General features: G+C 54.1%; 1 protein-coding gene across 7 annotated transcripts in view; it reads right to left on the bottom strand.

Moving 5' to 3' along the window:
* Window positions 1–16,984, bottom strand: part of JADE2 (jade family PHD finger 2) — an 84,846-nt gene that overhangs the window by 51,883 nt on the left and 15,979 nt on the right. For 4 of the 7 annotated variants that reach the window (XM_075056555.1, XM_075056560.1, XM_075056557.1 and 1 more), the window contains exon 4: window positions 9,381–9,538. The exons of the other annotated variants lie outside the window; for them this stretch is intronic. In XM_075056555.1, coding sequence (XP_074912656.1) covers window positions 9,381–9,538 — 158 coding nt within the window. The remainder of the gene's footprint in view (window positions 1–9,380; window positions 9,539–16,984) is intronic. 7 annotated transcript variants of the gene reach the window in all.

The raw sequence follows: 16,984 nt of genomic DNA, 5'->3' as shown, positions 1-16,984 counted from the left end.
ACCAGAGAAGGGACCTGGTAAAGAAGCGTTCAGGTGCAGCGTCGGGAAATTGCAGAGCAGCGTCCGCCTTCCCGAGGTGGAGGAGAGGACGGGCACCATTTCACAGCGGGGTTCATCTGCACAACTTCTGCGCAGAAGAAAACCACGGCTGCACGGACAGACAGCGATGGCCAGGCAGCGGTTTGCTGGTGGGCTGGCTGGAACAACAAAACGCAGATGTTTTTCTGGTTGACTAGACAAAAGCAGTGTCTGGGCTGAGAGCAAAATACACACATCATTTTCGGTGCTGTGCAAGGATCCTTCTTCGTATTCCTTTCCCCCTTTTCTCTCTCGTTCAGCCTTAACGGCGGCATGGAAGGCAGCAGGAGGGGGCTCAGACCCGCTGCTGGGAGGAGGCACAGCCCCTGCTGCTCCTCTCGCTCTGAAAACCAGCAAAACACGGCAGAAACGACCCCAGGGCAGCTGCAGGGGATGCTCAGGCGGCATCTGCTCCCCAGGGGCGACCCAGGCAGAGCCAACGCCAGCACCCATGGGTGCTGCTCTCCTTCTCCCCGAGCACCACTGACCTACCTGGTGGCCCTTCGGGGACCTGTGTTGCACGCCAACCTCCTCCAAACCCAGCCAGCAGGGCTGCTAGGATTCTGCTCGTTTCCATTTAAGCAATATATATATCTTGGAGTTGCTACTAGGGAAGGCAGGGACACTCGAGTGTATGTTCCCTGGATATAAAAAGACGAAAAACGTTGCTTCTTCATGTAACTTAAGCCAAGCTACTAACGTTAAAGCATCTGGAATTAATTATCTCAGCCAGATAATGTTTCCACTGTTATTTCAGTAACAGAAACAGCTCCACTCGTATTTGTGTCCATCTACTATCAGGGACCAGAGGCAGAGGCTGCGAGCGACGGCTGCAGCCCTGCACCTGCGATGCTCTGAGCAGGGGCTGCGGGCACGAGTCGCAGCAGATCGGGAATTGGCCAAATCCCCCCAACCCTGCTGCCAACGGAGCTGAGCATCGGAAAGCTTGAAATACAGACGGGGGCACAAAGATGACTATTCCTGTGATGAGCACAGCGCCAGCGCACGGGTCTCCTTAGAGAAAACCAACCCAATGAAAGCAAAGCTTTGAGGAATTTGAAAAGGCAGCATCCAGCCTTTTTTAATGTGTTTTGAATCACTGCACTAACGCTGAACCCTGAAACACATGAGAACGGTTTTGACGCTGAGTCACTTGCAGCAGCGCACAGCCCATCCCACAAAACCGGGAGGGATCCGTCTGCCTCTTGCACCATCCACGTACTGCTATGCAGCTACACTTGTCTTGGTGCATTTTCCAGATCCTCTTCAAGTGCACCGAAAAAAACCACCTGCCAGCTCTCCTCCACCTCACCATGGTCCTGGGAACATGGTAAAGCTCACTTTCTAGCAATGCAGGCTTCCCCTAAATTCAACGGGATTATAGCCACGGCAGCACCAAGAACCACGCAGCTATTCCTGCTGCCGGGCTGTCCTGCTCCTCCCATCACTCTGAAGAGCACTTAAGAGTAATAGTTTCTTGTATTGTTCAATCGGGACGCAAGGTGCACTAAATCACTAAGAGGTGATTTAATTACTGCTGCGGTTGCAAGCAGCAGCAATGAGATCTGCTAGGGTTTGCCCAACTATACACTAAATTCATGGTTCTGGATGGAGAGCGGAGGTGATGGAGTGAGATGTGGAGGCTCCTGAGGCTGTACCAAACCAGAGTCTGTCCTGAGAGCCATAAACCTTGTTACGCAGCCGCAGGAAATCAAGCTTGCTCATTCTATACGTTTACTGCTGAAATACACTTGACTTTCTGTGAGCTTGATCCAGTATAAACCACAGGCATCCACTGGGAGGATTAGCAAACATTCAAAATAGAAGTCCAAGTGGCTCGGTACTAGGTAAGAACAGGCTGGATTAACACGTTTCCCGTAGCAAGCTAATAAAGGTGAGGGCTTGCTGAAAGCCCACACGAGAACTTGTCAAGCAGACTGTAAAACAGAAATGATTACAAGTAACAGACAAAGTAAATCACGCTTAGTCCTTTGCAGGCAACGGGCACAAACCAACAACCCTCTGCAGCGCCGATACCACCTTTTGCACTGCCCGGGTCCTCCGAACCACAGAACCGCTGCTGCCACGGACGCGACTCACCCCATCCTAAATCAGGTATCTCAAAGACCGGCAGGACAGACCCCCCTGCAAACAACCCATCCCTCCCCGCTGCTTGCCGGGAACAAGGGCTGCCTGAGCGGATCCGACTGGAAACCTCCCTTTCCCAGTGGCACGGCTGCAGAGGGAATTCGCTGATGTTACATCACTGGGGATTTATTTTTTTTTTTTGCTGCCCTGGATCAGTGCCACCGGCCAGCCCGTCCTCGCCGCGGGCAGGCGTCACGGCGGGGGTCCCCGGGAGCGTGCGGAGCATGCAGGCAGCAAGCTTCCCTCTCCCCACGCTCCCATGTCCCAGAGCTTGTGATCTAAACATTTAGGCCTAGGGCAGTTGGGATTTTTATTTCTTTTGATCAGAGCAGAGTCTCAGATCTTGAAAGGGAAGCGTACATGTTATTTCTGAAGCATACCAGAATCCAGGCGTATTTAAGGGCAGGCAGCCACAGAATGGTGATAACTGACCCAAGAAATAGCCCTTTGTAAAATCACCAGCGTGCCATCTGCAAGCCCCAAACTCACGCGTTTTTCACGATGAGCTGGAGGGAAGGGGAAAAAAAAAAAAAAAAAGAAAAGGAACAAAAAAAAAGATCATGTTAAAAAAAAAAAAAGCTCTGCTCCAAAAGATACACAAACTGCTGCAGAATCCTGCCTGCCCCTTCTGCAGCAAAGCCCAAGGGAAGCTGCTGATGAGTCAACAGCCAGCCTCCGTCGCCGACCGAGGAAAGGAAGTCCAATCTCAACACTCGAGAACAAAGTGTGCTGGTTCATAACAGCACACGCTGAGAACGAAGCCTCGGAAAGCCCTCCCCGGGCTGGGAGCCGTGCTGCCGCAGGGATACAGCCTGGCCGCCATCCAGGGCTCCCTCGGAGGAAGAGGGAGAGGTGAAATCCAGGCATTGCTGGGACGTTTGCATCGTGCCGTCCCGCTGCCGGGCCAGCCTGGCCGCGGCTCCTCGGCGCTACCACGCTCCACGCCGCGGCCAAGATCGCTCCCGGCGTTATTTTCTCCCTTCGCTGGAGCCGCTCCCTCCCTGTGCTGGCTGTTCTGGATGTGGCATCCAGCCCTGCTGGGATGAGTTGGCCTCCGCTCACCAGGAGAAGAAGGGAAGAAGAGCAGGGACGTGCCCTACTCCTACACCCATTACTGGTGCACCAGTTAATTCTCCTCCCCGCCCCAGCACACTCACTTCCAACACCGCTCCCCGCGGGCTGACCTGCTCTGTGTGCCTCCTCTTGCTCTCTTTTGCAACGATGCTGGTAGCGCAAAACCGCAACATGGAACACCGCTGCCAACAACCCCGCACCCTCTCAAAGAACCGCTGGACCTCCTGGAGATGTCGGGGCAACTCTTTATGGGACTGGAGCCCACTAAAGAGCGACACAGCCCGAAGGAGGTGAATGCCGGGCAGCTCCACATCGCAATCCGGGCACAGCCAGCCCCGCACCAGCTCGACGCGTGCCCAGCGGCGCAGCAAGGAGCTGCTTTACCTGCGTGCGTGGCCATCGGAGGAGAAGGACCAGAGGGGACGCGAGGGAGGAGGACGGGAGAGTGACACAAACGCCACGCCGATGTCGCGGACGGCATCGCCGAGCCGGTACTCGCGGAGGTTGTGCCTTCCTGTTGCCACAGCACTTGCTGTTTTCTGATAAAACAGGGCCACAGCAACGATGCAAGTAGGGATCTGCAACACCAAGAATATCTGGGAAGCCTGCCAGCAAGAAGCAGCCTTCCTGCTCGTCCTCCCGCTGTGTGCAAATTCACAGGAAACAGAACCTACAGCACATATTAATGTGGCTTAATGCGAGATCCAAGAGCCACCTCTAGATCCTGCCTGCATCCCTGTCAGCCCGGGGAAGGAGCCACATGCCAAAAATGCTAAATCGTTAAATAAAGGAGGAATTAAAACCCGTACAGGTGCATAAAACACCATGTAGGTGCCGCTGCTTTATGGAGGGATGCTCTGCTGAGCAACCTCGACGCATCGCCGTGCATGGCACCGGCATCGCTGCCGGTGGGTAGGGATGAGCCCGGCTCGGGTCCCTGCACACCCGCTCTGCAAAAAGGGCTTCACACCCTCGTACAAGCACCCGTGGCAAACCAGCAAGGCCCACTTTCCTCTTGGGTGTATCACGGCGTGATTCTGGGAAGACAAAGCTCATCTAAAGCTTCTCTTTCCCATTTACAACAGGAGTGGTACCTGCAGCCCTGGTGCTCCGAGGCCATTGCAGTAACTCTTCCTCCTACTTTACCTTGCATAATCCTTAAACTCAAGCCGTGCTGAGATGCTCCAACATCGTATCCAGCACCCAGCTGCACTCCCACACCAGACTGGGACCTTGTACCTGGCTCTACCACTGACTCATGGTGGAAATCCCCGTGCCTCAGTTTACCCAACTGCAAGATAACTGTAGAGCTCACAGAGGGGGTGTAAGGCTCTGGAAAGCCAGTGGAGATCCCTCGGCTACGGGCTCTAACGGAGGTGGGATGTACTGTCATCGCTGGGATGTAGCATCACCACCACCCACATCCCAAGGCGGGTGACCTGGAGACGGCGCGGGCAGAGGATGCCAGCCTGCCGCTCCCTGCCTGTCGGAAGGGAAACTCGCCTCGAATCCTCATTCCCCTGCTCTCATCCGACTGCAAGCAGCTTTTCTCGCCACACTGGAGCCCTTCAAGCCTTGGGCAATTCTCAGGCGTGTTACCGTACAAAATAAAACCCTTTTCAGTAGTGACGAGCCAGAAATGATTGTGGAGAGGAAAGAGATGAACTCCTGCGCTGCCCGATAACCCTGGCACACGGGTGGCCGTCGGCAGCATCCGTGCCTCCCAGGACACCGAGGCAAGAGATGCTGCACCTCTTCCCCCACCGCTTTCCTTGCAACTGCACTGCGATTTGTGCTAACCTAGAAAGGTCCCTCGAGTTTAAGGTGGCTCTTAGCGAAGGCATTTTGAGACAGTTGCTTTCTGGGGAAAGCATTCCTTAAAATACAGCTCTTTCCTTCTGTCTCACCCCCAGCTTTTGACATTTTAGAGCTCCAGAAAAAATAAAATGTTTCAAAAATCTAATTTTCAGCTTTGGAGGTACAAAACCTAGAGGCAGGGCGCGGGTAGGAAGAGCTGGTTTCCAAGCGCCCAGGCGAGAGATGAAAAGAGCAGCAGCGGCTGCGTACAAGGCACTTTTCCGAGGGTGAGATCCGTCTCTGGAGTGGGAAGCGACTCTCGCACCCTCCGCCACAAAACCTGCTCGCTGCCGATCGTTCAGCCCAGGAACCAGACCCCTGGGGTCGCAGGATGATGGGCTGAGTATTATTTTGCTGGCAGTGCTTGCCTGCTCTCCAGCTCCCGGGGCTCTAGTGGCTTCTCCCCCCCCCCACCTCCCTCTGGGAATTTCACATGGAAATGGCTGTCGGGAGTGACAACGTTAGGACTGGATTCCCACGGGCATCCATTCCCTGCTGCTGCAGAACGAGGGGCAGGATACTCCGTTACACCCTTGCATTACACCTTCGAGATGGGGGGGGGAAGCAAAACGCTGCCCCGACAGCGAGAAAGAGCAGCAGTTGCTGGGCTCCAAATTTCCCCAGTCTACAAAAAAATCGGTGCTGGGCTTTTTTTTCAGCAGAGAGAAGAATTCCAATTGCCCATATCCGACACAGGGAGGATCTGCTGGGTTTAGGTGAAATTTTTTGTTTTGAGTAGGGAAAAAGGGAAGTTTGGAAGCAAAGGGGGAAAGTGGTGCAGAGCCCATGGGGCAGCACCCGCAGGGTGAAAACAAAATCAGCAGCTCAGGTGGGACCAGCAAGGTGCCCGCTCGCTGCTGCTGGGATGGAGACAGGGACAAATTAAAGCAATTAAACTAGGGAGGTACATGGAGCTGTAAGGCCTTTTAAGGCTGCTCTCTTTAGGCAGATGAAATATAGTCATCTCCTGGAAAAAACTACTTGACATTTCTCCAAAGGAGGGCAAGCTGCAAGAGGGAGTTGTCTAACACTGGCGATACGAACGGGACTGCAGTCTTCATCTGTCCCAGGCAGTCCAAACGCTGCTCTCTCCATCTCCGACTCTCACATCGGCGGCCCACGTGGGAAAACATCGAGGGCAGGGATGCTATCGGAGGGAGAACTGCTCGGGAGGAGCACACCCGTCTCTGCTTCACCTTCTGGTGTGCACGTGGAGAGATGCTGTCCTGATTAAAAAAAATCTGGCAGTGTCACCCCTTGTTCCCCTGGGATGCGCATCATGGCCACGAACCAGGTGTAACCATTAACGCTGCCATAAAATGAGCTCTTCATTCCACTCACATCGCACTAGCGAAGGCAAAATGTCCTCAACGGGCTTCAGTCCGAGGACAAAGCCCTTCAGGCCATGCCTGCTGTCTTGCCACCAAAGAGAGATGGTTCAGGCAGATGAGACACGGTGCAGGACAGAGAGATGGAGCAACAAGAGAGGAAAGAACTCCGAGGAAGACAAGGCTGTGAGTAAGCAGCACGATCCCGCAGCAGCCCCGAAGGAGCAGCCTGGGATGAGAGGGGCATGTCGCAACCCAGAGGGGCTGCAGAAATCCACCTGGGATTAGCTGAGAGTGATGGAGCCACGAACGAGGATCTTGGAGAGGTCACAGAGAACGGCTCAGATTTCAGATGACCAGAAGACGACACACATTATCTGCCTTTAAAAATAAAACTCAGGAAAACCACCGAAACAAACAAGCCATCTCTGTGAACGCACGCAGAAAATAACACAGGGTAAGAACCACCCGACACGGGCTGGGACCTCGGTGGTGGGTGGATAGGAGAGGAGCAAAGGGGACCCGTCTTGACTTAGCGAGGCTTCAACGATACCTATCAGGAGATGCTCGCCGGTGTCCGTGGGCTGTGCCGAGACCTCTGCGGGGCCAGGCTTCCCCGCACGGACACGGGGTACGCTTGCTCGGTCTGCCGAGTTTAACTCCGACGAAGGGGAAGTCACAAACTCTTTGGAGAGCAAGGCTTGAACTCAAAACGGTGTTGAGGCATGGAAGAAAGAGCTGGAACTATTGCAAGAGGCAATTCGTCAAGGATTATGGAATAGCACCGAGCTCGAGAATAATCAAATGAGCAAAATAACCCCAAGAATTAGGAAATTCTTCAGAGGAGGATCTGATGGGAAGAAAGAGCTGGAACTATTGCAAGAGGCAATTCGTCAAGGATTATGGAATAGCACCGAGCTCGAGAATAATCAAATGAGCAAAATAACCCCAAGAATTAGGAAATTCTTCAGAGGAGGATCTGATGGTGGAAGTGAAACCCAAGCTGAAGGTGAGTGGGCAGTGCCAGGCTGTGGTGGGGTGTCTGATGTCCCCTCCGAAGCCCGTGGGCATGTCCCTGTGGTGACACGGGCAAAACCAGGGGAAGCCTGGAAGACGGTGACAAAAATGTTCACAACTCCAGAAAACACGACCTTTGATGGAAGCTTAAAATAAATGGATCTGCTTGGTCTAGAGGAGAGAGGACTCAGAAGAAACAAGATAGCGGCCCCCAAAAATGTGAAAGATATTGGGAAAGAGCTGGTACCAGAGCGGGACAGAGTGGGATGGGGACCTGGGAGGGACGACCTGCACCAGGCATTGGCAGAGCTGCCCCGGGACCTCCAAAAATAAGGGCTCAGGGAAAAGCAGAGGGGCATGTCTGCAGCCTGCCCCATGCCCCGGCAGCCCCCCGAGCTCAGAGGTCTGGGATGCAAAACCCTCACCCGACGGAACGCCGGGAAGCAGCGCCCGCAGGCAGCCCGCTGTTGGGGCTGGCTTTACATGGGCACCGCCAGCCCAGGCAGCGCCGAGCTATCACTTTTCAGCTGGAAATAGCACCGGCATGAGCCCTCAGCTGGGGAGCAGAGCGCTTGTGAGTCCAGACTGCGGTTAGCTATCAAAGACAACTAAAAAAAGATATTCCACACATAGGGGTTTTTTTCCCCCCTCTCTCTTTTTTTTTTTTTTTTTTTTCCCAAGGATTAAATCAACTCAACAGCCCCCTTTACAACTTCCCTTTTGATGTGTTCAGACTCATTAAAGTTTCATTTCTTTCTCTGTTTTCCCCGGGGGAGGAAGGGGAACGTACACAAAAGTTTACTTCAGAAGCGGGGTCGGCAGCTGCAGCAGCAGCTGCTGTTGCTGTGGGACAAGCGGAGCCTCCGCCGGCCTCCGTGCCTTACCCAAATCCCTCGGCAAAACGCGTCCCCCCGCAGCCGCCCCGCTCCCACGCGCAGCCCCAGCACCACGCCGGCACGATGCTTTTGCGAGGGTTTTTGCAGGATGCGCGCCCAGGGTCGCGCGCCACGAAGGGAGCACGAGAGCTGCAAAGCTCCTGCAAACCCTGCCAGCTTTCGGGTCCCACCCTGCGAGTTTCGGGGTCCAACCCTGCGAGTTTTGGGGTCCCTTTCCAACCTGCCCGCTTCCACCCACCGACAGCACCAGCCTTTTCCCCCCACGGCTTCGGCCATCGCCCTGGGATAATCCCTGCACATGGTGAAGTTTCTTTTCTGCCCGAGCAGCTGTTTAAGTGTCTATTTTAAAACTCAGTTCCCTATTTTAAAATAGCTAATGAGACACCGATCTAGGCCGATAGACATCGTCTCTACAAGATCCAGGAGATGCCTGTCTATTCGCCGGGCTCCTTTTCCCAAGCCCCGAATCTCAGCATGCCCATCACGTTTCCAATACGCACGAACAGCTTGCATGGTAAAGAGCGAAGTTTTTAATTTAAGGGCCAACTCCTGCACCCCTGCCGTGAAATACGAACGGCACAGCCACGTGCTTCTAGACGGAGATGCATCAACCAGCCAGGCAGAGGCTGACGTTCTGGGTGGTTTTCTGTTGGTTTTTTTTTTATCCTCCCTTTGATTTTATCAGACCTTTTTAAAATTCCCCGACCAAAAGCAAACAAGGAGCTGGCCTGCCTGGCACGGCTCCTCGCCGCTGCCCGAGAAAAACCGGGCGCACCCAAGAGGGACTTTCAGAAATCAACTTCCAGAAATCAACCGTGGCAGGGTGCGGTGGGATGTCTCCGCGCATCCCCTTTACACGCTCTCCGAGATGGTGGGCACCCCACCGAGGCAGAAGGGACCCCACGGAGGGGTCCAGCCCTAAGGGATCCTGCAGAGGGGACCCCACGGAGGGGACCCCACGGAGGGGACCCCGCTCGCTTACCTGACCACGGGCTCAGGGATGGCCTCGGCGCTCGCCGGCACCTGGACGCCCTTCTCCCACTCCTGCCTCCAGGGATCGGCCAGGACGTAGTACTCGTCGGGGCTCAGCTGGAAGGAGTCGGGGATCTTCATGGCCGTTATCAGATCCGTCCGGAAAACCTGCGCCGGTGAACAAAAAAAAAACAAAATCCAAGAGGCAGGGTGAAGGGGACTGGCAGAGGCTGGGGGCACGTGTGGTCGGGGAGGGTGTCCCGGAATCGGTCCCCAAAGGACAGCGCGGTGAGTGCCTGCGTCCCCATCGGGACGGCTTCAGGGTGGCGTTTTATGTCACCTCCAGGGTGAGATTTGGGCAGGAGAAGAAGTCACGCAGGCAGGGACGGACTCCCCTGCTTGGCCAGGCAGCGCCGAGAGTCCGAGCCCCTGCGGCTGCAACCCCTGCGAGGTGCCACAGCCCGGGCAGACGTGAAATCCAGCCGCAGGGTGCAAGCCTGGCCGAGACACGCACCAAAAAAAGTTGTATTAAACTAAAGAAACAACACGCTGCTTTCTCTTTAGGCGATCAATATTTTCAACACAGCCACACGAATACCTACTCCAAACACCGAGCGGTGTACAGAAACTGGGGGCTTCTCCACGTTCAGCCTTACTTGGAGAAATAATGTTCTTGACATGAATGAAGCTGGGGGAAACACAGAGCCACCTCGCTGCCCCGAGCAACTCTGTTTCCCCATCACAACTCTGTGTCCCCATCATGTCACCTCACTGCCCCGAGCGCGGACAGCCAAAAACTAAAGGTACCCATCAGGGCTCGATTGCTCCAGTGGCGATTGCACACCAAGGAGCAAAACGCAAAATAAAGCTAGGCTGGGTTGCGCTAGAGCTAGAAAATATCCAACTAAAAGGTTATCTAGGTGCCTGCTTAGACATCCACAGCCAAACACAGAGATTTTTCCTGACCCAATACATCTCCTGTGAGATCGACACTGGACCCCTCCTCTATGACAATCCTCCAGCCCCTCAGACAGTAAATGGGGTCGTTCTCCATCTCACTTCTGGCCCTGCAGCGTCTTCCCCCAATACACCACAATGAAAAACTCATTCCAAAAAAATCCCTCACAGTAAATAAGGTATTCCTTCCAGAGGCCTGCCTGACAGCAATGATTCGAGCAATCCTGCCTCTTGCAGCATAAAAATAAATTGTAAATGAAAATGGATGATTTCTCCTCTCTACCATCTGCTATTAGCTGAAATGATAACCGACGGTGCCAGCAATCATGCCCGGACACCATCTCGCTCCATCCACTGCATCCCTGCTACTTCTGTGTTACCTTCTGGGGGGCCAGGATGGATCAGGTGTTTTCTCAGATGCTGTTTATCTGTTCACAGAATCTATTCTCCAAATGAGTATTGCTTTGTCAGAACCACAATAAATGATACAATATGGTTTTACACTTTCGATATACAGATAACATGCTTTGGAGAGTATTTGGGAAACCAAATCGGCTGAGATGCAGGAAACTAGACATTAACTAAGACCACTGAGACCAGTATTTAGGTCAGTTTGTTTAATCCTCAGAGTCTCAGCTGCTAACCCAATTAGAGTTAAATACAATACATAAACAACCTTTTCTATGTTGGGACCTCTCTGAATTTTACTGGTACTTTCCTCCTGATGCATCTGCTTGGAGACATTTTTGACTGCATCTATATAAACCTGATTTGAGTTGGCCAGACACAGTCTCAGCACATCCTTCAATAAACATAATTAACAGCCTACATATTACAGTCAGAATTAGGCTCAGTTTGAGAGAGATCGGCTTCCTTTAAGTCTCCATGTGCTGCAAATGCACGGTTATGGATGCCACAGTAACCTTTTACTGTGTTGCCAGTGTGAGAAATTAAAAAGAAAAAATTAAGAAAAATGTTAATCAAACACGAGAAGGGATATGTGAGATGTCCAAGTCCTTCCAGTGCCTGCACACCAAAACAAGTGAAGTAACCCCATTTTACCTTGTTTTCTAAAATACGGTGTACAAACATACCCCCTTCTTGACACCCCCCATTGCCAGGGTCACAATTTGGGCAAACGACATCTCCGTTACCCAGTCCTGGTGCTCACCTCCGATGAGGACAACGCAAACCCGAGCGAACCTCCCCACCCCGGACCGCTCTGCTTTGGGCGACGAGATGCTCCCCCTGTGCCTGGACCACGCGCGGTCCAGGGCAGCGTCGGGGGCCGGTGCCACCTCCCTGCTCCGGCCACCCGCACCGGGGCAGGAGCGTTGCAGCACTTCTACGCCGCTCCGTTTGCAAAACCGTTACAGAAAACGCTGTTTTGGAGACACTCGGCCTTGGGATTCGTGGGAAAAGCCAGGTAGGAATGGTTTCCAAAGGTGCTGGGCACCCAGCAGTTTTTCAAAACTCCCCAAACCGGACCCTGCTGACACGTAAGTGCCCTCCACCTCCCTCTCCACCAACTCAGCTGCGTCCCGAGGACAACCATTTCAACGCTGAGGCTGAACACGCGATCAGGAGCAGGGCATCACCATTTCATGGCACGCAAATCTAAACAACTCCTCCAGGAACCCACCCAGCACAGTGCCGGCAGCACAGGGCAGCGGGCACGATCACACTTCTGCCGCAGGGCACGACCAGCAAAAGGGGACGTGGGACGACCCTTTCCAGGGCAACTGGCCCCCAGAAAAGTCCAGCCGTGTCATTAACCTGCCCTGAGCAGTCTGCCTCCCCCCGGCGGGCTGGCACCCACCGCAGCAACACCCTTTCCAGAGCCTTACCCCAAACAAGAATCCCCGTTTTCTTTAGCGAAGTCAGCACCGGGCGACAGCTTGAGAGGGGACGGGCCCCATCGCTTCGAGGTTAACACCGGCGGTGGGCAACCACGGCGGATTTATGTCAACGCCTGGCCCATCACCTTCCTCCTACTGATGAAGAGGAGCCTGCAGCGTGTCCTGCAACCAGTCCGGGCAGGAGCTCCCACTGGGGAGCCCTGGTCCCCCCCAGGGCTGTCGTCCATGGGCAGGAGATAGAACGGCTCCATCTGATCCTCGTGTCAGAAACTAATCATGTTTTGCTTTGCTTATAATTATTACTTAGGTAATTTCTTTAGTACTCTCCGCTTTTTGCTGGGGTCATGGCTTCGGCGGTTCAGGCGTCCAGGCAGCATCCCACGGGCAGCTGGCCGTGCATCCCACACCACTCACCGCTGCTCCGAAGCAGCTGGACCAGCCTCACCAACGCTTCGCAACATCCTCAGCAGATGCAAAACCCTCCGGCAATCCGCCGCGCGTACCTCGCAGCCTCCGCGTTGGAAAACGCAGCGACGGCATCAGCCCTCGGTGTAATTTCTCCCCTCTGCATGGTGTGGATCCCAGGCTCGTGTTTCCCTGCATTAAGTCTTCCCCAAATTCATCCCCTCTGGCTCTTCAGCTCACATCGGCGTAGAAGCTTAGTTTTAATTTTAAGCCAAATAAGCACGATTGTATCTATTTCCCTGAAGATGATAAGACACATCGCAGGCTGGATTTGCAATCTCGCTACTTCATTTATTTAGTCCTTCTTGGAAAACAGATAAGCTCGCCCATCCAAAGGCAGCACGCACACCCGCACTTTATCACAGCGATGCCTCTGTCTTTTCATGAAGAACTGGAAATGCTCAAATTATTAACTATCAAAGCAGAACACTTTAGAAATGATAGAACGGCACAGAAATTGTAAAGGAAAGCAGATCAGTTGTCTGGAAATCTCCCAACAGCTAATACGCTCAAATTGTAATCTAAATGTCTTTTTGTTTTGAATTGTCTGGGATTAGGGTTGGCAAAAGACTCAATTATTCTACTCAAACTCTTCTGAATTATTTATGAAAACCAAATAAAGGATAAATTGGGCACTGATGAACCGAGGACCTGGCGGTGAGGAGAAAGTTGGGTACCACAAAACAAGCAATTTTCCCTCAATAGGAGTGTTTACTGTTTCTCCCCGGCCGCAGGAGCTGACAAATTGTCTCCGAGGCCAGGCTGCTCCGCTCCCCGCTCCCCCCGCCACCACCACAGCCCTGGCCAGGCTCCGTCCTCCCCTTCCAGCCCGGCAGTGGGATCCAGTTTATTGCCTATCGATCTGCCGGCAACGGGGAAGGCCAAACCGAGACGTTCACTTTATTACCTCTGCTTGCTCGGGAACCTCAGGCAGGTTTCAGCGATGCTCAGAGATGCATCGCGCCGATGCTCAAGAGATGCATCGCGCCGATGCCCAGGGGCCAGCCTCACCCTTCGCTATCGTCAGCTTTAAAGATGGGGAAAAAAAGAACGTGAAATTGCAAACTCCCAAGACATTTTTGCCTTCGTACTGCCAAGCGAGAGGGACCAGGAGTCGGGGTCGGCGTGCTCGTGCAGCCTCGCGCCCCAGGCAGAAGAAAGGCACAGGGAGAAACTCTGTCTCTTGGTCCCCGCTGATCCCGCAGCCGCACGGATGAGCCAAGAAGAGTGTTTCACGGCAGGGCAGAAGGAAAAGGCAAAAAGAAGGGAGGTGCCCAATGATCCGGGAGCTGCAGCAGGAAGGCGAATCTGGCAGCTCCGGCCGGGGGCTGCACCTCTCGCTCCCCATTGCCAGCCCTGGGCACCCACGGCAAGACCACCCGTGGACCCTGCCAGGGGTCCCGCTGCCCCCACCACCGCCTTCCCACACTGCCCACAGAGCACCAGATTATAACATGCAAAATGCAGGATATTACAGCGATGGATAAAAGAGTAAGAATGGATAAAAATACTCCTGAAGATACCATTCCTCAGCATGAGTGTACCCAACGAGGCACGAGCGGCAAACCATCGCGTACTGTCTGAAAGCAGCAACCCCTGCAGCGGCTTCCATCACCTCCACTGCCATTCCCAAAGCAACCCATCGGCCTCACGTCTCGCCTTCCCAGCCAGCTTCCCCTGCTCACATCCGTGTCGCTCACACACCAGGCGGCAGGTTAATTCCCAGTGTGACCACACCGACCTCTCCCCCCATCAGCTCAGGCCACCAACACAGAGCTCCTGCTGCTCCAGCTTACCACCAGCTGCGTGGAGAAGTTGCCTGACACAGTCCCATCCACATCTTTTTGCGTAGGAAACAACTTCTAGGCAGTTCTTGCTCCCTGGACCGAAGAACTACTGGGCGGTCACAGGCTCGAGCTCACCCCTCCTGTCCCAGGAGGGTCCAGGATCCAGCCGCTCTGGGTCAACTCCATTTCCAAGGTCTGTAAGCCTTTAAGTTACCCTTGGCACTCACATCTCACTGGCCGGGCAAGCCTGCATTACTGATCTCTGCTATTTCCCCATCCTTTCAGCCCACCGGTTTGCAGTGTTGGACTGACTGCCTCCCCAGGACAGCTGGTCCCGGCGGTCCAGGAATGTGAAAAGTCACTGGGATACCAAAGCCATCGCATTCCCCAACGATACATCAATATTTTTTGTTATTTCTGTAATCTGCTGTTGTGAAGCAAAAGCTGTGTGGATTTCCTCTCTAAAAAAAATGTAATAAGACCCCGAGCTGATAAAATATAACACATCTTCCAATTTTCACAGCCTAATGCTTCACTCCACTCCAGCCTGGCGTGGGAAGGATGCTCCTGTGGTTATGGCAGGGACCTGCAAGGCAGGGGTTGGATTCAGCTCCTCCCTGAGCCACCAGCACCTCGTACATCGGCCGCTCCACCTCGCAGATCTGCCGCTTCACCCGCCAGACGCAGCCGTTCCGTCATTCCCTGCACCCTCAGACGGCTGCAAGGCACCTCCAGGAACTCTCCCGTGGACCAGCATCCATTTGCCCAACGCCTGGAGAACCGCAGAGAGAAACACCTACCCCCGGGAGGAGATGCCAGGGCACACGGTGCCTCGCTGCGAGGGGAAGGGCGACGGGCACGCCGCGAGGCATCAGAAACGCCGCGCTCCCATCCCTCCCTTAGCGAAGGACTCGCGGGCTGTGCCGCTTTGCAGCGGCGTTCCTCCTCCGTCTCTCCCCCGCAGCCAACCAGCCCCTCTCCGAGCCTCTCCGCCACCTTTCTGTGCAATTCTCGTATCGATTTCCAGGTTCTCTGACTCGCTCTCGAGCCCCTCTAATAAAGTGACCCTGCAATCTCACCGCCATTCAGCTCCCACTTTACGTGCTCTGTCAAGGACTCAGCTTTTCAAGCGGCTGCACTGTAGCTCTGAGCCTGCCAATTATTCCCTTAGCCCCAAATACCGACCCGAAAACACCGAATTCAGATCCCGCGGTAACAACGTTCCGCTTGTACGAAACCACCGCCTGGGCGAGAGCCAAAAAGCTGTATCTGTTTTGGGGCTTTACATCGAAATGAAAAGAAAAAAAAAAAAACCTCATCTAGAGCTGGTTTTAATTAGCTTTTAAAAGAGCAGCCGGCCCAGCGACTGCCGCGCAGGATCCGGCACGGCCGATCGCACCCGACGAGGCGGCACGGCCTCGGCATCACCCAACACGGGTACGCCGCCGGGGCCGCCGGCTCCAGGCGCCTGCTGCAAACCAGCGCGGGTGAAAACCGGCTCCGATGGGACCAGGCGGCTGAGCCAAACACAGATGGGCTCCAGCAGGCCGGATCCCTGCTCACGAGGCTTTCCGAGTCAGCGGGAATTGTGTTACGCGTTTTCCCCTGCGTTTGCACCCAGCTGACCTTGGGGCTTTTAGACCTTGCTCTTGGGGCAGCGGGACAAGCTCCGTCCCTCCTCCCTGTCCTGGGATGGGATGCGATTTTGTTTATACACAAAAACATCTGTATCCCTGGAAAAGTTTTAGCAAAAAAAAAAAAAAACTTTCCAAAGCACTCCACACCGCACAGCACTGGTGCAAAACGTAAGAGAAACTAAGCCCATCATTCAAAATCAAGAGCACGGTGGAAGGGAGAGGGTGGAGAGGAGAAGCGGGAATGGACTGGCCACAGCCCGCATCTGAACTCTCACACGTGAATCTGTTCCCTCCTATAACCCGACAAATCTGCCATCCTCCCCCGAAGCCCTCGCATTTGCAGCAGCGATGCGGGATCTCGCACGGACGACCTCTCCGTAGCGAGCGCAGGCGGCTTGGCGCTCCGAGCATCGCTTTGGAGGATGGACAGCAGCGGGACACCGCACGAGGGACGCTGGAGTGCTTTTTGACACCGAGATAACAGGTTTTCTTTAGGTTTTGGTTCAACACTCTTTTTTTTTTTTCCCCCAACTGCAGTCCTGGCAGTCGTGTCCCGTGTACCCCTTTCACCAGCCATAAATCCCTGCCTCCATCCACACTGGGAACACGGGAGTCTCCGGCTCTGCCTCGTTTGCAGGGCTCCCTCCTCGTTTCCAGCTAGCACTATTAGCCCTTCACTCTCTCAAGCATAAAATTGTTTGCTGTAGCTCATGAGTCACAAGGATTTTTAGAGAAAGAGAAAACAACGGGAACAATGGGAGCCCTGGGAGTAGTTTTTGGTTGTACAAACTGTCTTCGTATCAGCTTGAGCTGGTACCTCTGTGGGTGCAGCCCTCGGCTGCCCAGGCAGCTCCCCTCCAGCCTCCCCAGCCCTGCTTCCCTGCCATTATATCACATTTTTCTAGCCCT

The sequence above is a fragment of the Buteo buteo genome, chromosome 24, assembly GCF_964188355.1.
Source record: "Buteo buteo chromosome 24, bButBut1.hap1.1, whole genome shotgun sequence".
Lineage (NCBI taxonomy): Eukaryota > Metazoa > Chordata > Aves > Accipitriformes > Accipitridae > Buteo > Buteo buteo.
Note: the sequence above shows the minus strand (reverse complement) of the source record. Positions and strands in the feature narration are given on the sequence as shown.